Source organism: Papaver somniferum, chromosome 6 (assembly GCF_003573695.1).
Source record: "Papaver somniferum cultivar HN1 chromosome 6, ASM357369v1, whole genome shotgun sequence".
Classification (NCBI taxonomy): Eukaryota; Viridiplantae; Streptophyta; class Magnoliopsida; order Ranunculales; family Papaveraceae; genus Papaver; species Papaver somniferum.
In genome coordinates this window covers 133,054,584-133,080,315 of record NC_039363.1, presented here as the reverse complement: position 1 = coordinate 133,080,315, position 25,732 = coordinate 133,054,584, and the positions used below count along the sequence as shown (strand labels likewise).

At 41.8% G+C, this 25,732-nt stretch overlaps 1 protein-coding gene across 1 annotated transcript; it reads left to right on the top strand.

Annotated features, from left to right (window-relative positions):
* Positions 1-379: 379 nt before the first annotated feature.
* LOC113289372 (L-ascorbate oxidase homolog) lies at positions 380-3,158 on the top strand. Its single transcript, XM_026538610.1, has 6 exons — positions 380-534; positions 759-963; positions 1,047-1,156; positions 1,254-1,970; positions 2,056-2,421; positions 2,544-3,158. The coding sequence occupies exons 2-6, from the start codon at positions 814-816 to the stop codon at positions 2,824-2,826; spliced, it is 1,626 nt and encodes a 541-aa protein (XP_026394395.1). The 5' UTR covers positions 380-534; positions 759-813; the 3' UTR covers positions 2,827-3,158.
* Positions 3,159-25,732: the final 22,574 nt, after the last annotated feature.

Sequence of the window (25,732 nt, the reverse complement as noted above, 5' to 3'; positions counted from 1 at the left end):
ATAATTTAACATTTGAATTCACTGACTTCATTTATGATTTTGATCCGCATTCGTCTCCGTTGCACCCGGTTTTCTTCGCCATTTCGATCTTCATATATCTTGTTCAGTAAGTCGATCACCGACGAATCTATAAGGCACGCGAGATAGAAGTCGTATAATTAATGAAACAGATAAACAATAACATTAAACAAATCCAGTTAGTTATTTTTTCTTCTTCTTGTGGTACTAGTTGCAGAGTAAAATGAGAGTTTTTCGAGGTCTGATCAATGTTAGCTAGTACTCCTATCAGACTAGTACCGTACTGAGTAGAGAGACCCATGAAGTGCGGCGCAAATGGGTTCCGATTGTTGCAATCTCAAGGCCTCTATCAATTAATGCTACCACATACTATCATTTACTGCATTGCTCTCTACTACATTTTGTATTTATAAATCATCTCGAACTCCTTAATTCACATCAACACAATCACATCTCTCTCTATTCCTCATTGTTTCTATCTCTTCTTCTTCATCGGTAGGAAGAAGATTACTCAAGGTTGGTAATCGTGTTTGTTTTCGTTTTCTTTCAAAGTTTTTGAAAAGTTCAAAGACTGTACTTTTGCTTCCTTTTCTTCCTTCAATTTAATTGAAGCAGTAAAAGTAAATTGGGTTTCACAACTTAGTTGCTTTGACCCAGAAGAATTTGTTTAGTTCACTGTGTTACTGTATGTTGATTATTATTAGTCTAGTTCACTTATAATCTTGTTCGGGTTATTGCAGAAATTGGTGTGTGAAGGAGAGACAATACTAGACTTTCTGAACATATAGCTACACAATGAGAGGAGCAACAATGATGCTGCAGCTATTAGTAGGAGTATTAGCATGTTTAGGTGCCGTCATGGTAGTCGAAGCAGAGGACCCATACAGATATTTCACTTGGGTTGTTACCTATGGCACCATTGCGCCTCTTGGCAAACCTCAACAGGTAATAATCCAATCCAATTATCTCACTTCACTTAGAACTTCTACTGGATACTATTTTGAATGCTTAATATCTTTGCTTTGCAGGGTATTCTCATCAACGGACAGTTCCCTGGTCCAAGACTTGACTGTGTCACTAATGATAATGTCATCATTAATGTCATTAACAAGATTGATCAACCTTTCCTTCTTACATGGTAAGCTAATTATTTCTGACACCTTTTTTTTCTTCTAAATATAGAAGAATGCTTAATGATTTTGGTGCTGAAAACGATACTGGATTTCTCCTTTCAGGAACGGAATCAAGAACAGGAAGACCATCTGGCAAGATGGAGTATCTGGAACCAATTGTCCAATCCCTCCCGGCCGTAACTTTACATACCATCTTCAAGTCAAAGATCAAATTGGAACATTCATGTATTTCCCTTCACTACAAATGCACAAAGCTTCTGGAGGTTTCGGAGGAATCAATATGTACACTCGCCCAAAGATTCCTCTCCCATTCGCTGAGCCATCCGGTGATTTCCACTTGCTCCTTGGTGACTGGTATAAGGCCGGACACAAGGCATTGCAGAGGACTTTGGATACAGGCAAAAAACTTGCTTTTCCAGATGGTATATTGATTAACGGAAAGCAAAAGGGACTTAAGTTCAGGGGAGATCCAGGGAAAACCTATATGCTCAGGTTATCAAATGTTGGTTTGTCATTATCAATCAACTTTAGGATTCAAGGTCATAAAATGAGGTTGGTAGAAATGGAAGGATCTCATACAGTTCAAGAATCTTATGATTCTCTTGATATCCATGTCGGCCAATCACTTGCAGTTCTTGTCACGTTCAACAAGAAAGCTAAAGATTACTTCATTGTTGCTTCATCGAGATTTACCGTCCCTGTTCTCACTTCCACCGCATACCTTAAATACACTAACTCGAAGATTAAAGCTTCGATGCCTCTGCCAATCGGCCCTACTACCCATGTTCACTGGTCTTTGAAACAAGCTCGATCTTTCAGGTATAAATTATTACTACACATTCTTTATATGGTTGTATATTTTTACAGAGGAGAGTTCTTAAAAAAATGTTTGATATATATGCAGATGGAATTTGACTGCTAGTGCAGCGAGGCCCAACCCACAAGGGGCATACCATTATGGTAGCGTTAAGCCAACAAGGATACTTAAGATATCGAACTCTGAGGTTAAGATTAGGGGAAAAACACGATATGCTATTAATGGAATGTCATTCGTAAACCCTGATACTCCATTGAAGTTGGCTGATTATTTCAACATTCCTGGAGTTTTCGACTTGAAAACTTTCAAGAACAAAACTGCTGGAGGTCCTGCTAAATTGGGAACTCCTGTAGTTGGACTTTGGCTACATGACTTCGTTGAAATTATCTTCAATAATGTTGAAGATACCATTCAATCTTGGCATCTTTCTGGTACCGATGGCTGGGTCGTCGGGTAAGCCTCTGCCTCTGCCTCTCTCTCTCACTCTCTGTATCTACAATCTTTTGTTTGTTAAATGTTTTAGTATTACATTTGCATATACTTATAACTAATATATGCATGATCTTAAACTGCAGGTATGGACCTAACAAGTGGGCAGCATCACAAAGGAGATACTACAATTTGGTGGATGCTGCAACTAGATACACAGTTCAGGTATTTCCAAAATCATGGACCGCAATGGTAGTGCCCTTTGACAACAAAGGAATGTGGAATTTGAGGTCAGCAATTTGGCCAAGAAGGTATTTAGGACAGGAATTATACATTAGAGTATGGAACGAGGAGCAGAGTCTGTTCACTGAAAACGCCATTCCTAGTAACGTACTTCTTTGCGGTAAGGCTAGGGGTAAACGCATCTAGGTGCATGCAGTACTACTACAACTACATCTGGTACTACTATCCATAGTTAGCTAGTAACCTCTACTAGTTACTGTTATTGTTACTCATTGCTAGTAATCTCTACTAGTTGCAGCATAATGATCCAACACCGCAGATTATGAAAGCGGTTGAATGTATCTTTTGTTTTTTTTTATATTTTTTCTTTGTCAAGTGTAACTTTTGTAACTTGTTTTCGGTGGTCACGATAGTGTGACCTGCTAAAAAAAATGAAGTGAAGTAGAGATAGAAGAAGAAACTGAAGATTAATGTAGAAGAGGAGAAGAATAGAAGCTCGAGTAGTGGTTTTTGTATCACTCTGCTGTTTCCATTTCCATCTCATATTAATCAAATGAATCCGTCTTTTTATTTTCGGAAAATGAGTCATTTGTCCAAATATTTTTATAATATGGTTCGAATGAACGAGTAAAAATTAGTATGGGTGACATGAACACTAAAAAAAATAACAAAGATGAAACTGGATTCATCCTGACTTAAACTTAAAAAATAGTAAGGATGAAACTGGATGCATCCTGATGTAAATTAAAAATAAGAAAAAAGTATTTGAAAATGGGTAGGATGAAACTGTTTACATCCTGACTGTTTTTACATTTTTGTCCATTTAAACAGTATCAAAATCTAAATATCCGTTTCACCCAGAAATTGTTAATTTTGATCTTTTTAACCAATTTTGTGTTTTATTTTCCAATCTCTCTGGTTGACTGTTCCACAAACAAGACAACTAATTTTTGTAAGGAATGGTTGAGCAAATTTTGAGCCTAATTGTAATTTTCAATCTGAAAGACACCATTAAAATGTGCAATGGCGAACAACAAAGTTTTGGAAGGCACGAGTATGTGACACTAAGAATTGGTAGGCCAGATTGTTCATGATACAGGATGGCCTATGAGTTATGTCAAAGCTCAAAACAACAACAAATCTTTTCTACTTGAAAATAAAAATTCTTGATCAAATCTTGTTTGGTTAGGTTCTCGCCCCACCGTTTTCTGTTTTCATTTTCCCTTATAAATGAAAATGGTATATCGGAAGTTTATTCAAAAACAAAAGGGAATCTTTGGCTCCCGAATTACAGCACGGCTTACTTGTTCCATTTTTGGGGATAGCCCAGGGTTTTGGAATCTTGTGTCCGTGTGCACTCGTACAGTGAGCCGAAGTGACGAAAAGAAGATTGTCCACGCAGTGTATATGAAGAGAAGATAATTAAAGATTGCTTTATAGAATATTGCATGTAATATTTTAGTTTCCTAAATAAGCATATTCTAATATTAATTAACGCGCGCGTTATAACATTATTGGGGTCCTTATCGAGTTAAAATAGACCAACAAAATAAAACATACACATTTACCGCATTTTACCTAAACTGACTAAATAACCCTTCCGTCTATTTCCTTACACCTTCTATTTTATTCCCTATTCGATTAACCGACAATTCTTTTCACTCAGAAACTATCAAAAACTTCCCTCTCTCTTCCCTCAGAAACCAGATCTGAAACCATTTTTGATTCGTTCATCTTCTTTCTACAGAAAACAGTTAATCGAACTCGTAACAAAGAAGTCTAACCTTCCTCGAAAGGAAATTATTTTGAAGTTTCATTTTATTTTGACCTAGTTTTATGTTCTTAAGAAATTAGGCGAAGAAGAAAATGGCGAAGAAGCAAGAGAAAAAGAAAGATGAAAAGAGGAAACCTATTTGAAAAATGGTTGTAAAAAGATCTCCAAAAGGTAAACCTAGTTTTATTGTTCTTCAGATGTTCTCTTTACTGATTTCATTTTGATGTTGTTTCACCTAATTCGAGATTATGAATCTTAGGTTCTGTAGAAATTCGATTCATAGTCATCTGCTTGGTTTCATCACTTGGTTTGATCACTTTTTGAATCTTAGGTTCTGTAGAAATTCGATTATGAATCTTCGGTTTCATCTGCTGATTTCATACATAGGTTTTTGTAGTTTCATAGTAGATTTTTTTTACTTCAATGATTTCTTTGATGAAACCAAATCTGGTTTCCATCATTTTCATCAATATATGATTTTATAATATTTTGATGAGTATGGTTTGGTGCTACTGGTATTACTAAGGTATAATCTTCTTTTTTGATGAAACCAGATTTGGTTTCATCATTTTCCAATTGTTAAATTGGTTCCACTATAACTAATGATGCTTGCTAAGGTATATTCTGGTTTTCTGATGAAACCTTTTTTGGTTTCATCACTTTTCATTTTACAACAAACATCATTCAAAATGAAAAAGTGATGAAACTATATTTGGTTACCAAGAGTTTGTTTCATGTAACTATATTTGGTTACACCATTTGTACTTTAGTTTCATCAATAACCATATGTTTGTTTTAAGTAATAGAAATTTTCCTGATAAACCTACATATGCATCATGCCTATTTACTTTGAAAATCAAAATTTTGTGACATAACTAAGGTTCTAGGATGATGTATATGAGAATGATGTATATGGAGTTATGAACCGCTGAAGCTCTTATTGTTGTGTAAAAAGACGAACAAAACATAGCTTATCAGTTTTGTTAGATCTTTGTCCTCTTTTTCTTTCTTTCTGGAGTTTGCGAACACATAGCTTATCTAAAAAATAATTTGCAACTAAAGCTCTTATTGTTGTGTTCTCTGTTTAACGTGTTTATTTCTAGTTTATCTGATACAACCAAATCTGGTTGCATCATTTTAGTTATTGGTTTCATTATTTTTATCTATGATTCACCTAACTTTTGGTTTCACTTACAGGTAAAAAAATATAAACAGAGTCGTATAGATGCTCGTTGCATCATTTGTGCAAAGTAGTAGATGACATAAAGGCGTTGATACATAACAAAGAACCGCATTTGTTAGCTCTTAAATCATGTCCATTCTGGCGTTTCATTGAGCCATTATTTGATGGTGTAATGGAAGAAGAAGAGCTCGTCAAAAAGACAAAAGCAGTCGTGATGGTTTTACAGTCACTTGAATTCAGAAAAGAGGGTAAGCTACCATTGTGTTTCAGGTCAGGTAGATCGAAGAAAATGACTCTGCGGATAATTCCAGAACATTTCTCTGTTATCTTTAGTCTACAGATGATGGAGGGTGTAGAAGTAGATGAAGAAGTGGGCATAGGTGAAGAACTGGAGAAAAAGGTTAAATCTTCATCGCTCAGTATTTTAAAGGAAGTAAGAAGACGTTCAAAGCTGATATTCAATGTTGCATGATGGAAAGCCGCAACGGATGAACCAAAGCAGACGAGTTTGTAAAGTTTTTCGTCATGTTCCTGTTAGTGTCGGTATTCGTCCCCAACAAAGGTGGGCGAAGTCTGGCTGCCAAGTATATGGTATTTAATATGAACAAGGTTTGTTGGCCACAAGTGTTCCATGATTATCTACTTGAGTCAATAATATATTGTGATGGCGATGTTGGAAACATAGTTGGTTGCGTAATTTACCCGCTGGTAAGTTATTTTTTGTTCTTTTGATTAATAAGTTATATTTCTTTTATAATGTATCTGATATTGATTCTTAATTTGAATCTTGTTTTTTTTTTTTAAGTATTGGGGAGCAGAGATGACTATGATTTCAAAAAGGAAGGATGGGCTCGACAGGTATCCGAGGTTTGCTAGATGGAACCTTGGCAATGTTTGCCAGCAAATATTGGAAAACTTCGACGGTTTCTCCGACAAGAAAGATCTATACTCTGAGGTAAACAAGATTTAATTTTCTATCAATCCATTTCAAATTTAATATCATCAAAAAGAGAAAGATTTACTTTTTTTGGATGAAACCTTTTTTGGTTCCATCAAATTTTTTATCTGAAACCAATTTTGGTTTCATTAAAAAAATTAGCTGAAACCAATTTTACTTGTGTACTGCAGAAGAATATGCATCGCCGCAAGGGGTCATTCTTGCTTGAATATGCCGATCAAGAGAAGCGTTTGGTTGAGCCCATAGATGAAGATGATATTTTTGTGGAATATTTTGTTGAACCTGAAGAGCCGGTTGAAGACAATGTTGCAGACCATATTGCTGAAAATGAAGTGCCTGCACAAGTTGAAGACAACTGTTACGAGGCCAAATACAGGTGGGCAAGAATGGTGATTGAAAAGCTTACAACAGTTGGCAACAATGGACTCTCCGAAGAATATAAAGCATTATTGGCAAAATATGACGCTGAGGTTGGGTTTCAACCATCATTGAAGACTTACTCCAGAAGGAAGTGTAAGAGAGTCCAAGTAGACTCGCTACAGAAAGAAGATGTTCGTTCGGAACCAGAAAAGGTTTCATATGTTGAGGTGATATGTTAGTTTAGATTTGCAGAATTTACTTATTGATAATAGAATTGAAAAATGTTACATTTTTATTGATATGTTAGGTTTCAGATGTTGATATGAACAAGGTTTAAAGAATTTAACGCGCAAAAATGTTACATTTTTATATGACCCGCACAAGGTTTAAAGGTATATATGTTAGATTTGATCTGCGAATTTTACTTATTGATTATTAAATAGAAATTTTACATTTTTTTATGTCTTGGTTATTTTTATTTTTTTTTAATTAATTTTACATTTTTATTTGACAAACTGGTTCAAAGTAATTTTACATTGTATTGCTTGTATGTTAGTATGTGACATTTTGTATCTTAAACCTTGTATTGCAGGTGGTGAAAGGTGCAGCGGCGGAGGATGAAATGATGCATATTGCCGGTAAGCATTTACTGCATGAAGTAACATGACAAGAGGATGTTGAAGAAAGGGTTCAACCTAGTGAAGAAATGATACAAGGTTATGTAGCTTTTCTGATGAAACCAGAAAAGGTTTCAGTACCTGGAAATGTTGTTGAAGATGTTTTGATGGAACCATGAAGGGTTTTACTGTCTGGAGATGCAGAAAAATCTGGCAATGCTGTCTCTTCATTAGATGCAGAACCAAAACAAGGAATAGAAGAGTCTGATAAAGAACAAGGACAAGGAGGAGTAGAAATAGAAGAGGTTTCAGAGTTGACTCCAAACAGTATCGAGGAAATCAAGGTGGCCGAGCAGGTTGAATTTGAAATGAAGAAATCTTCATAAAAACCGGAGGACGAGACTGAACAATTAACTCCGAATACTCTTGAGGAAATCAAGGTGGCCGAGCAGGTCGAATCCGAGGCCAAGAAATGTTCATCAAATCCAGGGAATGAACAAGAAGAGGGTCTGGAGTTGACTCCAAACACTATTGAGGATATCAAGGTGGCCGAACAGGTCGAATCTGAGGCGAAGAAATGTTCTTCTTTGAAGCAAAATATTGAACAAGAAGACAATGAAACTCGGTTTATATATGATTAGGACAGTGAGGATGCTATTCAGAAAATGGAATCCGTTTATGAAAAGCAAGGTTGTTTGTCAAAGACAAAGGTGCAAAGTGTATACTACTACTCAACTGTAAGAATGGTAGAGGATGTAGATGATATAGAAGACGGTGAACCTGGATTCAGTTTAGAACTGACGCAGAGTGACAGTAAAAAAGAAGATGTCGAGAAAGGATCTCAAAACATCAGTCCCAAGAAAAAGTTGAGTAATATGATTACAAGACCAAGGGATGACAGAAGAAAAATACAAGAACCAGTCAAATATCGGGATTATACAACTGAGAAAAAGAGAAGAACAAAAACTAAATGCGATTGGAGAAAAAATCCTAATGAAAAGAATAAGCAGAAGGCGAAGAATGAGGAGGTGTATGAGGTGAAGGATGTGAAGTTGAAAGCAGTTGAAAACTTGAAAATTATGAAGGTACTCGATGAAAGTCAGAGACCCCTTGTGAGCAGGTTTTTCAGAAGCAAAACTGAAAGGTAAGTGCTGAAACCAAAAATGGTTTCATCAAAAAATGTGTTCTAAAAAACTTTTTTTTTTTTCATTCTTAGATCCAGCATTCACTAGATTGAGTTTTACAGCTGCACGGCGTGGGAGAACAAGGAGCACCAACTGATAATATCTGGGAGGATGATGGACTTGTTGATGAGAAAGGGAGACGTCGGAGGAGACATCGTTGAGTTTTACATCTTGAAATTGCCAAAGAACATCCTCAAAGAAGAGTTGAATCCAGATGGTAATCCGAAGTACAAGAAAGCTGTGTTTCTAAGCACATTTGCCTATGTAAGTTTCCTCTGCAATTTAGTAGATACATTCTTACTAAGCATGGACAAGATTTCCGGTTAGAGTTGATTTCTGGTTACTGTTAATTTAGTAGATAATTCTTACTAAGCATGACAAGATTCTTGTGTACTGGATTAGTTGACTTTGGCATCCTTGACTAAGTTGGATCTGTTAGTACTAGCATACTAGATAAATTTCCATCAAAAAGTGTGGGAAAGATTCGTTAGTTTGAAGCATTCATCTTGAGTAGAGTGTTTTACTTAGGATGTGGATACGAATTGTAATTTGAAGATCTTAGTATCAATTTGGTTAAATTGTTTTGAATGTAAACCTTTGTAGCAAAAACAAGTTGAGTGAAACCAATTGTATCTTTTGTTTCTCACTCTTCAGTTAAACACTTTATGATGTGCGGGGGATCAGTTTTGTGATTGTAGGTCTAGCTGATTGTAGAATCCAACTATGAGTGAAAATAGTTGTTTCAAATGTTGTTGGTTATATAGTTTATTTTGATGGAACCAATTTTAGTTTCATTCTTTAGGAAAAAAAATGTCGCTCATTACGAAGAAAAAAACACTTGCATGTTTGTCACTCATTAGGAATTTGTTTTATTGTATTTTTTCAGACATGTCACTCACTAGGAATGAGATGTGGTAGTGCAATTGAAGCGTTCATCGACAAAATGGACTACAATGTACAATTTTTATTCGTTCCGTTGCTGACAACAGTTGGAGATGGGGTAGACCATTGGACACTGCTAGCTTGTGATACTGAAACCGCAGAATTTTCTCACTACAACTCCTTGGCTTCCACTGAAGAAGAATGCAGGAAAAGTGCTGAAAGCATGAGACAAAGAATAATATCGGCATTTGCACAGCATGATGCAAAGCTCCCCCGTGACGAGCAGACAACTCAGCCCCCGCCATACACTATGCACACGCCATCATGTTGTCAACATACGGGGTAAGCTAGAACAATCATCACCTATGTTTGTAAGTTCGGTAAAATTATTTATTTATTTATTTATGGCAGTTTTAAATATTAAATATTGAGACAATTTTTTGGTTGTTTCAGGAATGATTGTGGTCTTCATGTTTGCTATTATATGAAGAGCCTCTTGAAGGGAAACAAGACGTCGTCTCCTGGAGATGATATTTCACTAAAGGTGCATGAGATGAGACCAAAGCTGGTGTGTAAGATCCTCCTTGATGCATGAAGAGTCTTATGGGGAGAATATTTCAGAAAGGGTAGAAAGCATGAGAGTTAAGTTATGTATACTGTCAACTATTTATAAATTTGAATGCTTGTAATAGTTTATAAAAGGTTTAAATTTTGTATGAATGGTTTCAATTAGAGTACTGTCAACTACAATGTTTAAAATGTTTTCAATTATGTTTAACCGAAACCATATTGGCGCATAGTGTTATGTATATCTGTATTTTGATGAAACCAAAAAGGGTTCCAGCATAAATGATGAAACCAAAAAGGGTTCCACCATATTGCAGGTGAAACCAAATGGGAAAGGGTCGTATCATGGCTTGGTTTACAGTCAAAATTGATATGTTTCAAAGGAATGACAATAATTCATAATAAAGCAAAAGTTTAAGGAAAAAAGCCAAGACAATTACAAAAGCATTCACAAAAGCAGTGATCTAACCAAAAAAATGATCCAACCTATTTTGGTTACAAAATAACAGTAGAAATGATGAAACCAAAAAGCGTTCCACCATATTGCAGGTGAAATACCAGCAGGAAATCAACATGTTTTAATGTAGACAAGAAGACAGGAATACAAATGAGCAATAACAGTCAAATAGAATATAAATGAGCAATAACAGTCAATAATAGGAATATAAATCAACAGAAAAAAATGAATTCCCAAAATGTAGAATAAAACATATTATAGTCTAAAATAAAACAGATACTCAAAGTTTACGAACTGTATGCGAAATTCTAATAGAATAGAAGAAGTCTGAACTAAAACTAAAAGTAAATCAGTCTCAAAAAGACTTCACGTCTGCTTATTAGGGCACGTCCTTCGATTATGAGTAGTCAATTTATTACATCCACTGCAAGTTCTCATCTTCTTCTTGGGAATTGAAACTGTATTAGGAATCCTTTTCTTCTTACTTGGACGTCCTGATTGTGACAAAACTTTAGGTCCATGAACAACAGACTTGGGTGAAGTTGTCGCAGGCCTTTCAACGGTGGGAACTGGATGGATTGGTCTTGAATACGACTCTCGATAGAACTTAGTGGTGAAGTAGTCTTCAACATATTCATAAGGATATTCACCATTCCCCATTATGCACCTAACAACATGGGCGCAAGGGAAGCCATTGATTTTCCAGCGGTTGCAAGAGAATGTATTTTATTTCAAATCAAACCTTTGTGTTAATGAGACATGAACTTCATACACAAATTCAGACGACTTGGTAACACTGTAATCACGGCCATGCATCTTATTGTTATAGAGTTCAGTTTCCATTTTTGGAAACAAAACTCCTCGCCAATCGAACGATGTCACACATTCTTCACTACGAATGCACATCATTTCCATAAGCTTCAGCCGTATTTTATCAACCATGAAAGCAATAGGCATCTCCCTCTCTTCCTTAAACCAACCATTCAAACATTCAGAAACATTTGAGCACAACTCCCCATATCGACAGCCCGGGAAAAAAAACTAACCCATTTATCAAGTAGAGCCCTACTAATATATTCTTGTAGCTTTTGATTTTTAACCAGCATCAAGTCATCCCAACTCTCCTTAAACTCTACATGTGTATTCGTATATACACATTTTTCAAACAACTTCAACACATAATTGTTATATGTCTTGGATGACTTAGGCAAGCATGCATTAACATTGTTAGACATGTGCCAGTAACACCACCCATGATACGCACCTGGAAAAACGATGGGGATTTGGTTGACTGAACCACTACCTCGATCACTCACAAATGTAAGTTGTCTTTGAGGAGAAACGACATCCCTGAGTTGCTCCATAAACCATTTCCAGTTCGCATCAGTCTCAGATGAAACCACACCATAAGCTAAAGGGTAAATTCCTGCAAAATCAAACAAAACAGAAAAAAAATGACAAAACAACACAGCAAAAAAATGATGAAACCAACAAGACAGAAAAAAGGATTCATCAAAAAAATGATAAAAGAAACCAACAGAAAAAAGTTTAAGAAACAGTACCATTATCCACGTTTAGTCCTGTTGCTGCCATCATGTGACCGAGATATTTACTTTTCAAATGTGCTCCATACACGAATAGCAAGGGACGACAATAATTAAATCCATGGATACATGCTCCGAAGGCAATGAACAATCTCACAAACTTTTGACTCGCGTCAGTTTCCAAAACAACACGGGATCCAGGATTGGTTTCATACAATTGCTTTGTATACCAATGCAAGTAAGCGAATGACTTCTCATCCTCTCCCCATGCCATATTCAGTGCATGTCTCTTCCCTGCGTATGCATAATAACGACTTATGTCAAAGCCATATTCTCTTCTAATTTGTTCCATAATATCCTTTGTCTTCTTCTTTGGGTTCTGTTTAATCTCATCCTTGATCAAGAAACTTATTAGCTTCTTTGATAATTTGGAACGTTAATAAATCCACCGTCACAAGTATGCTGATTATTTAACTCCTTGATAATAAAGGTACTTCCTTCGACACCGTCACAAGAAACAACATACATGTTTCAATTACATTTGTCCTTCTTCTTGTTAGCACAACAAGCAGCAATCCACAACTTCTCGTTTCTTGTTACCTTATATGCATATCCATTTGCAGCATGGTACTTCATCAAATCGTGACGCACTTGGTTCACACCTCCTGGAAACACTTGTTCAACACTGTGAAAGAAACCTAGCCAACGAGCGGATTTCAACGGTTCTTTGACTACTTTAGGGTCATCATAATCAGTGACAGTGGTAACTAGTGGCTGATTAACAGGTACAACTTCTGACCCATGGGATGATGAACTTGAACTAGCACCTATGTGGCATACTGAACTTGAACTTTCATCTCTATGATATACATATAAGTCTAGTGTTGGAAACTTGTTAAACAGAGAAAACACAACAGCTCTTTGGAGATCAAAATCAGACTGAAGTACCTTTTGCTGCTCACCAAATTTGTGAATGATTTCAATAGTGAATGAAGATAGTTGAACCCAATTTAAACAAATATTATCCTTCAAATCCGTAAGAGTTGATTTTAAACCAATACGAAACGACAATGAAGCTTCATTGTGACATACAGCTGCAATGACAGAGTCCATATCTACAATCAAAAGTATGGAACCAAAAAAGGTTTCACTCAATTTAAACTGAAAACTATATGACAGCTTAACAACAAAATTTTTTCATTCATACAGATTTCACCATGAACAACAAGAAACAAACATAATCAACAGAAGCAAATCGATTTCAATACGAACAACGATCCAAAATTGTAACATTATTGTAACTTCTATTATGAAATCAACTAGAAAATTCAAAACAAATCAAATAAATAAAAATACCTGGAAATCGAAATCGCGTTCCTGATGAATATGATCCGACTACTCCAACGTATGATTACAGACTCAAGAAGACAATTCGAAGGATTAAATTGATACTTCTCTTCTTTTCTTCGAAGAAGATGAGAACCGAAAACCAAAATATATTGAATTTCTTCAACAATACATATAAATCTTCAGATTCGAAGGATTGAAATCTACGATCTCTTCTGTTATTCAACTAAATTGAAACAAAACCGAGATCGGAAAATTAGTTTCTGAAATCATCATAATCGAACCGGAGAAAGAGATAAGAATATAGATATGGTTTTGATTTTTCTAGATATCTCTATAAAGATTCTGGTAGAGAATATACGAAATCAAACCCTAAAATCTAAATAGAGGAAGATTCTGGTAGAGAAGATCTTCAATCCTCTTCTCCGATCTGCTGAAATTGTATTTCCGCCAAAATTTTCTATTTTGAAGAAACCGTATATATGGTTAAGGGTAAGATTGGAATTATTGGATACGATTAAAAACTAAATTTAACTAATTTGAATTCAAATGGAGTTTTTGTTCCATTTTAATTGGATACGGTTTTGATTTGGCACAAATAATATGGACGGTGTTTTAGTAACTCTAAAAGTATAACCCTGGTTTTTTAGAGCTTAATATGAATATTAATTAGTAATATATTTTCACCCTCTAAACTCTATAAATAAAGTGTAATTGTAATCTCATCTAAGGATGCACAGGAACCGAGACGACCGGACCGTCCCGGAACCGGTGGAACCGTACCTGTTTTTGTACCGAATCGAGGAAGGGGATACATGTACCGGTCCAAAAATTGAGAACCGGCCTCTAGGGGGTACAGGTACACGGTCCTATTCATTTCCCGTACCGTCCCATCCCGTTTGTACCGAGTAATAATAATCATTAGATTTAGGGATCTAATCTGAATATCTGATGGTGGTATATATATTGAAAAATTAGGTAGGATTTCTCATTTTTTCATTTTTTCTCCTTCTTCTTTGCAGCTGCTAGAACACCAATTTTACAGGGAAGAGTTTTCTTCTCTTCAAGACTTCAACTCCACGAACACCAGTTACACCACCTAACTAATCTATGCTTTGATGTTGTTGATTTCCTTTGACATCTTGTCCATCGAATTAATCTATGCTTTGATGTTGTTGTTGACAGGCTTCGGAAACTACATCGCCTCCAATTTTTGTTATTATGGTGTGTTTCCCACATTATATGGTCAGGGTGAAGACGAAGGAATTCGCTGTTCTCTATATTAGAGTAATTTTTTACTTGTTTAACAACTAACTTGCTTATCTTTTACAACGATTGAATCATGGTTGGATACTAATTTCCTAATGCATTCCCGTAATTAGTGGAGTTTGAGTTTTATTGTCCTTTCTTTTTTAATGGGTTTTAAATTGTTGGCATATAAATTTTTAGCATAAAAGTTAGATATTCCAATGTAATTAGATGGAAACCCCGTTGTTGATGGTGATTTTTAGCTTAGGGCTAAAATCGTAAAACCTTACATCTGACATGACGTCACTGCGACCACTAGCGCATTTATTGAATCAATCAACATGCCTACGTAAGAATTACCAGGGTACTTTTTTTTATATACATGTGTGATGTTCCATGGTAGAGCCCTTAGTATTGACCGACATCATCTTCGTACATACCAAACCCTAATTCTCACGCTACCGTGCCAATGGCAAACATGCCAGCCACGTTTCCGCGCCAAGGCATGCCGACCATGCCAACCACGTCTCCGCGCCAAGGCATGCCGACCATGCCATCCGCACCACCGTGCAAATGGCAAACCATGCCATCCACGTCTCCGCGTCGAGGCATGCCGACCATGCCAGTCGCACTACCGTGCCAATGGCAAACCATGCCTGTCACGTCTCCGCGCCAAGGCATGCCGACCATGACGGCAGCACCGCCATGCCGACGGCAAACCATGCCAGCCACGTCTCCGCGCCAAGGCATGCCAACCATGCCAACCTCACCACCGTGCCAATGGAAAACCATGCCAACCACGTCTCCCCGCCAAGGCATACCAACCATGCCAGCCACGCCACCGCGCCAAGGCATGCCAGCCATGCCAGCCTCACCACCGCGCCAAGGCATGCCAGCCATGCCAGCCGCACCACCGTAATAATGGCAAACCATGCCAGCCACGTCTCCGTGACAAGGTATGCCATCCGCGCCACCGTGCCAATGGCAAACCATGCCATCCACGTCTCCGCGCCAAGGCATTCCAGCCGCGCCAATGGAAAACCATGCCAGCCACGTCTCCGCGTCAAGGCATGCCAACCATGCCAGCCGTGCCACCGTGTCAATGGAAAACCATGCCAGCCATGTCTCCGTGCCAAGGCATGCCAACCATGCCAGCCGCGCCACCGTGCCAATGGCAAACCATGCCAGCCACGTCTCCACGCCAAGGCGTGCCTAAGCCATGCCAACCTTTCCTTCACGGATGCCAAAACGAAGGGTTGCAACAATCAATGGACACCCTTCCACCTGAGATGCATATCTTAGCCGTCCAAGGTCACCAGCTAATGCATGGTAACCTTTAGCCCAACACCAAGCCCTAATTTTGGCCCCTCCTAAACTACGCCAAAATCCAAGCTTGGTCGCGCCTAACACATGCCAACCATGCCAGCTGCACCACATGTGCCAATGGCTTGCCGTGCAACCTTTTCGCGCCAAGGCATGCCAACCATGCCATATGTGCCAATGGCATGCCGTGCCAGCCACATCTCCGCGCCAAGGAACGCCAACCATGCCGCATGTGCAAATAACATGCCGTGCCACATCTCCGCGCCAAAACATGCCAACCATGCCACATGTGCCAATGGCATTCCGTGTCAGCCACATCTCCGCGCCAAGGCATGCCAACCATGCCGCATGTGCCAATAGCATGCCGTGCCACATCTCCGCGCCAAAGCATGCCAACCATGCAACATGTGCCAATGGCATGCCGTACCAGCCACATCTCCGCGCCAAGGCATGCCAACCATGCCACATGTGCCAATGGCATGCCGTGCCAGCTGCACCATTGTGCCGAAACCATGCCAACCTTTCCTCCATGCCGTTGGCTGCCAAAACGAAGGGTTGCGACAATCAACGACCACCCTTCCATCTAAGATGCAGATCTTAGACGTCCAAGGTCACCAGCTAACGCGTGGCAACCTTTGGCCCAACACCAAGCCCTAATTTTGGCCGCGCCCAAACTATGCTAAAACCCTAGTTCTTGGCTGCGCCTAAGCTATGACAAAATCCAAGCTTGGCTACGCCTAACCATGTCAAAGCCATGCCGGCCATGCTTTCATGCCGCTGGCTACCAAACGAAGGGTTGTAATAATCAGCGGCTACCTTTCCTCTCAAGATGCAAAATCTCGACTGTAGAGGGTCACCACCGAGCTGGCAAGTCTCCCGAGATCAACTTTCCAAACAGCAGCAACATGCTACCCGTTTTCCACGAAAACACTCGATATATCAACAATGTCACAAACTGGGGGTGCTCATTAGGATATTTATTTGGCGGTTTACAGCGTGCGACGTACACTACGCCCGTTACAAGATAGTGTCATAAGAATGAGGCAGTTAGTAAATACAAGGAGTAATGGTGAAACACTTTCCTTCATTATGGAACATCAATTCCAGGCGTTACCGGTTACTAGCTCCTCCCATTTACTCAACCGTTTTTATTTCTTACGAGACCGTAATACGTTTCACTTCGACTTGTATAAATAGGTCTTACATATGACCACCGAACAACAAGTTTTATTAAGGAGCATACAACACTCAGAAATCACCTGTTAGCTTTCCCATCTGTTAGCTTACACTTTCTGATACAATTCAAAAACAACTACTCTTACAGAATCAACTATTCTGGTCTCAACACTCTCTTCGCTTCCCTCCCCAAAACCAAGCCTTCTCCTTCACTTTGTGACCGAAGCAAGTATGGAATGGCCATTTCTTGGTTTAGGCCGGATTTGTACAGATTGATCTCTCGAATATAAAGTACTACATTGCAGTACATTTTTTAGGGTTTAGACTTGTTTCTCACCCACAACACACGAAATTATCGAAACCAACAGAAACTGTTTTCACCCTCAAACAATTGGTGACCACAATGGGAGATTAATCTCTCGGTTACAATATCGATTTCCAACTCCCAATCTCATACTTCAACCTAGACTTTCATGGTGGTAGAAGCAAACGATCCGCTCAGGGATCGACGACTCAGTTACCAGTCATAACACGACAAGAGGTGACTGGGGACTTCCAAGATGGTAGAAGCAAACGATCCGCCCAGGGATCGACGACTCACTTACCAGTCATAACATGATAAGAGGTGACTGGGGACTTCTAAGGTGGTAGGAGCAAACGATCCGCCCAGGGATCGACGACTCGGTTATCAGATGTCTCAGGGACGACTGGGGACTTTCCACAATCACGGCGGTGCTTCCCACAAAACTCGTACTTACACCCGGAAGATTCATTTTTCGTCAAGAGATCCGAAAAAACCGAGTAAGTCTTTCCTAGACAAAATACATGGTTTACTACTTCAAGATTTCACGGGAATGATAAAACCGATAGCCATGTTATGTTTCATCCCATGCTCTCTATCGAAACGCAAAACTCACGGTTCCATGGTTTTCCTGGGATGTTTGGGTCACTTGAAATCGTAATCAAGACAACATTTTTCTAAAAAAATTCATTCCAAAAGAATAATGCAAAACCCTCGTAGATAATAGTTATCTATCAATTCAAATAAAACCATAAACCAGGCGCTTTGTTTGCCTTTCAAAAAAAAAGAGAGGAGAGACAACCCTTTTTATAGGCATAACACTTTTGGAATTTGAATAAGGAAAGGATTTCCTGTTTGAGCTATGTATGGAAAGAGACAACTGGGCCCGCAAGAACAAGCCTCACGGTGCCCAAGAGTCCGCGCCATGCCAAGCCAGCGCCGTGCCAAGACAGCAGTCCGCACCATGCCCAGCCAACAGTCTGCGCCATACCAAATCCAATCCAGCGCCCACTCCAAGCCAGCGCCCATTCCAAGACGATCCAGCGCTAACATCTTGCATCCTTCCAGCGCCAGCAACTTTCATCCTTCCAGCGCTAACAACTTGCATCCTTCCAGCACTAACAACTTGCATCTTTCCAGCGCCAGCAACTTGCATCCTTCTAGCGCCAGCAGCTTGCATCATTTCCAGCGCTAACAACTTGCACCCTTCCAGTGCCATCTTCTCCACTCCACAAGCAGACAAAGCAGCGCCATCCTCACCCTTCGAAACAGTGCCATGGCTCCAACACTCCGTGATCAAAACCACTCCATCTCTGCACGATAAACCTACGATCACCAGAACCAGAGCCGCTCCCGCCACCCCAATGTTTCTTCAAGTATGACAGCTCCAACCGTCACCAGAGACGCTGCTACTCCACCATCATGGCAAGATACTGAAAGAGCCGGAAGAAGCCGACCTCCTTTTACCACTGTTGATTTGATTGAAAGATAAAAGATTCTCGTAAGGCTCTGACAGACGTTTTTATAAATCGGAAAGAGATACCTATTTCATAAAGGCACTGACGGAGCGGCCACCATAAGAGTCACGTCAACCCAAGAGGGAGCTGACAAGGAATACTTTTAATATCCGGCGCAGGCACTTCAGCAGGACGTGCGTTTATAGATGAAGGGGCTCGAGTTGCTCTTGAACGCCCAGTAGAAGGGAATCAACAATCCAATTTCATCACACGTAAAGATCAGGAACGACTTCTCCAAAATTGAGGCAAAGGAAATCAGCAACCCTCCTGAATTCACAGAGACCCTCTTCCCGTCAGGAGATGCATGATTTTCGGGGACCTCGCCCACAAAATCGTAAAGTCTATGATGAAACAGTTATGTGAGATTCTATATTTCTCCAAGGCGTAGCATCAAGACATATTTGCATCCCTCAACCGCACTGCATCAGGAAAGCAGCTGTTTCCATCCAGGGAAGCCGTTCCCAAACCCCAACCTCTCCTGGAAAGCACGATCAATAGATTGAACCGGGGACTCCTAACCACTGTTCACTTGAGGGATGTCTAGTTTGACAGAACGCTGAGTGACGCAGTCTCCGGATTCAACATTGTAACCGTCAAGTTTCTGAGAGTTTCAAGGCGCCGTTTCGACTTTCTATCCAGAAGTGGCTCCTCTTCAACGTTCTCCAGCAGAGGCTCCGCTTAAACTTTCGCTTCAGTAGCCGCTCCGCTTCAACGTTTGCTCCAGCAGCCACTCCGGTTCAGCGATATCTCCATAAGCTGCTCCAGGATCCGAAACAACATTTAGATCCTTAAGTTTCAACGTCCTCTCCAAGAGCTGAAGCCGCTTCAACATCACTCCTTCCTGCAAAGGGTCGTGTCACCTGACTCCCCATGTCAAGGATCATGATCGCAGCCAGCCAATCTTCGTAGTCATGGCCACCTTTTGATCCATCCCGCCAAAACTCGTGACCATGGAAAGTTTGCACGCTTACGCATCCAACCAATACTTTTACTTCCATGGATGCCCATACAATTCTAGCCAACCTACTTTGTTCCCACGACAATGTAGTCTCTTATGATTACATCTGCTACCAAGAACTGTTGCCGCCCATTTTTTTATACCAGCCAGAGCTTTACCGCAGCAGCAATCACTACAAAGGTAACCGATACTCCTCCATATTTTTGTTTCACATGGAAGAAGTAAAAAAAATCACCAGTCGAACGCACGATGGTGATTTCTTTATCATGGTCAACCCACTGACCATACAAGATGGAAACATGTAAACTATACTTGGGGACTGAGGATCTACACGGAATCCTTTCACTAACAAAGCTCAGAAGACACAGTCAACCAAAAGGCCATAACCACAACAAATTCATCTACTCTTCAAGGGTGTAGCGCAAGAATATCATCACCTCCTTGTCTAGAAGACGCTTTCAACACTTTACGAGGCCGCGGAGGATCCCAAACCTGCTCAGAGGAAAACAACTTCAGAAGCTAAAGAAAAATGCGACTGGGGAATGCTCATCGCAGTCCATCCCGACGACCATCAAAGACTCATGAGATAACTCCAGAGACGCGGCTGAAACATTTTCTTGAAGAAACAGAGGGAGCCACGATAAACAACATAACCCTCTCATTCCTGCATCTTCGCTATCCAGAATATTTCGTCCATGTGCATCCCAGCGTCACATCCAGAAGAGTACAATAAGCTTGTATCAAATCCCGTGGACATGGATTCAAGGCGATGCGATGAAAGTAGTCTACACATGGGGACTACCAGCATGAGACGCTTTCAATCCCATCAACCTGGTTATTTCTGATTTCAACATCATCACTGCCGAAGTTTCACGAGCCGCGAGAATTTCTCAACATGAAGCCGTACATGTGCATCGAAAACTTCAAAAGCACGCCATAAAGATACATTCACATATTCATCCATGCCATCGGATCTAACAGAAATATAACTGGGGAATGCTCACCGCATGCCATTCCATATGATAGTCCAAGATTCAGAAGCTGGTTCGAAGGATGTCTCGTGGAAGAAAGTCCTTGAAAACTTGATATCAGCACATCAACAACAAAATTTCTCCCAACTCATCTATTTCATCCCGTGTCTTCGGAAGATTTCTACCATAGAATCATCCACAAAATATCAATCATCGTGATCAGAAGGTCCAGACACTAAACAACCTAAAGTCAAGGATGGACCGACAACGCAACAACAATCTCCAAGATTAGCCCTGACATGATCGTTGCCGAGCATATATTTCATCCATCCATCCCAAGAATGCAGTGGAGTTTTGGTAAATTTTGGAATCCACTGGAGAGACACTGCAGACGAAAGCACAGATCCAGACGAGCAACAGAAGAGGGGCGATACCTTTTTTCATGCGGACGGAGTTTCTAGAGTTTGATCATAATGAAGATTCCTTCTTGCTTCATGAGCGGGAATAGGTGACTGGGCGCGACTATGCCACCTCGGGCCCGCAATATTCCTCCTGAATTCTTCCTGAATTTTACTGTCGAGCTGTTTTCACCTCCTTAACGAGCTCAAAACCTAAATATTCCCACGTTGGGAGATATGAAATTATTTTCCGTTTAGAATGGAGGACGGACCGTCAAAATCCGAGTCTGTACGAGAATTCTGCAGCGATTCTAGTAAAGGGCGCTAATTAGGGTTTCGGCATGCCCGAACCCTAATTTAGACAAAGTTGCCATAATTCCAAGGAACTGAAGCCGGTCGTCATCCTTCCACGGAACTGAATCCAGTCGTCATCCTTCCGAGGAACGCAAGATAGCTCCACTCCAATCCGCGCAATGAAAACGGCCCCATTCCAAGCCGACCAATGCTGACGGCTCCATTCCAAGCCGACCAATGCTGACGGCTCCATTCCAAGCCGACCAATGCTAATGGCTCCCTTCCAAACCGATGCCAATAGTCTGCATCCCGGCCAGCAATCGTCTCTACCACTCCGCGGCCTAACCTGCAGTGCCACGAGCAGAATTTACGCAAAGCCGCCAAATGCAAGGATCACAGACTCTCCTTATTTCTCGAAAAAGGTTAGACGAATCTTCCTGACCATCTTTCATGACTTGCTTTCCGTTTCTGTCCTTTCCTGTCACCATCTTATGCTTACCTCGCAACAATGATCCTGTTCCGAGTTAAGCAGGGGACTTAATGTTGATGGTGGTTTTTAGCTTAGGGTTAAAATCGTAAAACTTTACATCTGACATGACGTCACTACGACCAGTAGCGCATTTATTGAATCAATCAATATGCCTATGTAAGAATTACCAGGGTACCTTTTTTTTATATACATGTGTCATGTTCCACGACAGAACCCTTAGTATTGACCGACATCATCTTCGTACATATAAAACCCTAATTCTCACGCCACCGTGCCAATGGAAAACCATGCCTGCCACGTCTCCGCGCCAAGGCATGCCGACCATGCCAGCCACATCACCGTGCCAATGGCAAACCATTCTAGCCACGTCTCCACGCCGAGGCATGCCGACCATGCCAACCGCACCACCGTGCCAATGGCAAACCATGCCAGCCACATATCCGCGCCGAGGCATGCCGACCATGTCATCCACACCACCGTGCCAATGGAAAACCATGCCCGCCACGTCTCCGCGCCAAGGCTTGCCGACCATGCTATCCGCACCACCGTGCCAACGAAAAACCATGCCAGCCACGTCTCCGCTCCAAGGCATGCCCACCATGCCAGCCGCACCACCATGCCAATGGAAAACCATGCCAGCCACGTCTCCGCACCAAGGCATGCCAACCATGCAAGCCGAACCACCGTGCGAATGGCAAACCATGCCAGCCACGTCTCCGCGCCAAGGCATGCCGACCATGCCAGGCGCACCACCGTGCCAACGACATACCATGCCACCCACGTCTCCGTGCCAAGGCATGCCATTAATGCCAGCCACACCACCATTCCAATGACAAACCATTCCATCCACGTCTCCGCGCCAAGGCATGCCAATAATGCCAGCCGCACCACCATGCCAATGGCAAACCATGCCATCCACGTCTCCACGCCAAGGCATGCCAACCATGCCAGCCGCACCACCGTGCCAATGGAAAACCATGCCAACCACGTCTCCGCGCCAAGGCATGCCGACCATGCCAGCCGCACCACCGTGCCAACGGCAAACCAAGCCATCCACGTCTCCACGCCAAGGAATGCCAATAATGCCAGCCGCACCACCATGCCAATGGCAAACCATGCCATCCATGTCTCTGCGCCAAGGCATGGCAATAAATCCAGCCGCACCACTATGCCAATGGCAAACCATTCCATCCACGTCTCCGCGCCAAGGCATGCCAACCATACCAGCCGCACCACCATGCCAATGGCAAACCATGTCAGCCACGTCTCCGCTCCAAGGCATGCCAACCATGCCAGCCGCACCACCATGCCAATGGAAAACTATGCCAGCCACGTCTCCGCGCCAAGGCATGCCAATAATGCTAGCCGCACCACCAAACCAATGGAAAACCATGCCATCCACGTCTCCGCGCCAAGGCATGCCAACCATGCCAACCGCACCACTGTGCCAATGGCAAACCATGCCAGCCACGTCTCCGCTCCAAGGCATGCCAACCATGCCATTCGCACCACCATGCTAATGGCAAACCATGCCAGCCACGTCTCCGTGCCAAGGCATGCCGACCATGCCAGCCACACCACCCTGCCAATGGTAAACCATGCCATCCACGTCTCCGCGCCAAGGCATGCCAACCATGCCAACTGCACCACCGTGCCAATGGCAAACCATGCCAGCCACGTCTCCGCTCCAAGGAATGCCAACCATGCCATCCGCACCACCATGCAAATGTCAAACCATGCCAGCCACATCTCCGCGCCAAGGCATGCCAACCATGCCAGCCACACCACGGTGCCAATGGAAAACCATGCCATCCAAGTCTCCGCGCCAAGGCATGCCAATAATTCCAGCCGCACCACCATGCCAATGGAAAACCATGCCATCCACATCTCCACACCAAGGCATGCCACCCGCGCCACCGTGCCAATGTCAAACCATGCCAGCCACGTCTCCGCACCCAGGTATGCCAACCATGCCAGCCGCACCATCGTGCCAATGGAAAACCATGCCAGCCATGTCTCCATGCCAAGGCGTGCCTAAGCCATGTCGGCCTTTCCTTCACGGCTGCCAAAATGAAGGGTTGCAACAATCAACGACCACCCTTCCACCTGAGATGCAGATCTTAGCCGTCCAAGGTCGCCAGCTAACGCATGGTAACTTTTTGCCCAACACCAAGCTCTAATTTTATCCGCGCCTAAATTACGCCAAAATCCAAGCTTGGACGTGCCTAATACATGCCAGCCGCACCACATGTGCCAATGGCATGCCGTGCAACCTTTCCGCGCCAAGGCATGCCAACCATGCCACATGTGCCAATGGCATGCCGTGCCAGCCACATCTCCGCGCCAAGGCATGCCAACCATGCCGCATGTGCCAATAGCATGTCGTGCCACATCTCCGCACCAAAGCATGCCAACAATGCCACATGTGCCAATGGAATGCCATACCAGCCACATCTCCGCGCCAAGGCATGTCAACCATGCCACATGTGCCAATAGCATGCCGTGCCACATCTCCGCGCCAAAGCATGCCAACCATGCCACATGTGCCAATGACATGTCGTACCAGCCACATCTCCGTGCCAAGGCATGCCAACCATGCCACATGTGCCAATGGCATGCAGTGCCAGCCGCACCACTGTGCCAAGACCATGCCATCCTTTCCTCCACGCCGTTGGCTGCTAAAACGAAGGGTTGGGACGATCAACGGCCACCCTTCCATCTAAGATGCAGATCTTAGCCATCCAAGGTCACCAGCTAACGCGTGGAAACCTTTGGCCCAACGCCAAGACCTAATTTTGGTCGCGCTTAAACTATGCCAAAACCCTAGTTCTTGGCCGCGCTTAAACTATGCCAAAATCCAAGATTGGCCACGCCTAACCATGTCAAATCCATGCCGTCCATGCTTTCATACCGCTGGATACCAAACGAAGGGTTGCAATAATCAACGGCTACCCTTCCTCTCAAGATGCAAAATCTCGACCGTCGAGGGTCACCACCGAGCCGACAAGTCTCCCGAGCTCAACTTTCCAAACAGCAGCAACATGCTACCTGTTTTCCACGAAAACACTAGAGACATCAACACATGTCACAAACTGGGGGATGCTCATTAGGGTATTGGTTTGGAAGTTTACAGCGTGCAGCGTACACTACGCCCGTTACAAGATAGTGTCATAAGAATGAGGCGGTTAGTAAATATAGGGAGTAATGGTGAAACGTTTTCCTTCATTATGGAAAATCAATTCCAGGAGTTACCGGTTACCACCTCCTCCCATTTACTCATCTGTTTCTATTTCTTACGAGACCAGAGTACGTTTCACTTCGACTTGTATAAATAGGTCTTACCTATGACCACCGAACAACAAGTTTTGGTCAGGAGCATACAACACTCAGAAATCACATGTTAGCTTTCCCATCTGTTAGCTTACGCTTTCTGATACAAGTCAAAATCAACTACTCTTCCAGAATCAACTATTCTGGTCTCAACACTCTCTTCGCCTCCCTCCCCAAAACCAACCTTTCTCATTCACTTTGTGACCGAAGCAA

What these genes read in the sequence shown, in the direction of transcription:
- LOC113289372 (XM_026538610.1), top strand. Translation starts at nt 814, where the DNA reads ATGAGAGGAGCAACAATGATGCTGCAGCTATTAGTAGGAGTATTAGCA. An exon ending in AAACAAGCTCGATCTTTCAG is followed by an intron (nt 1,971 to 2,055) that starts GTATAAATTATT and finishes ATATATATGCAG; the next exon opens with ATGGAATTTGACTGCTAGTG. An exon ending in ACCGATGGCTGGGTCGTCGG is followed by an intron (nt 2,422 to 2,543) that starts GTAAGCCTCTGC and finishes CTTAAACTGCAG; the next exon opens with GTATGGACCTAACAAGTGGG.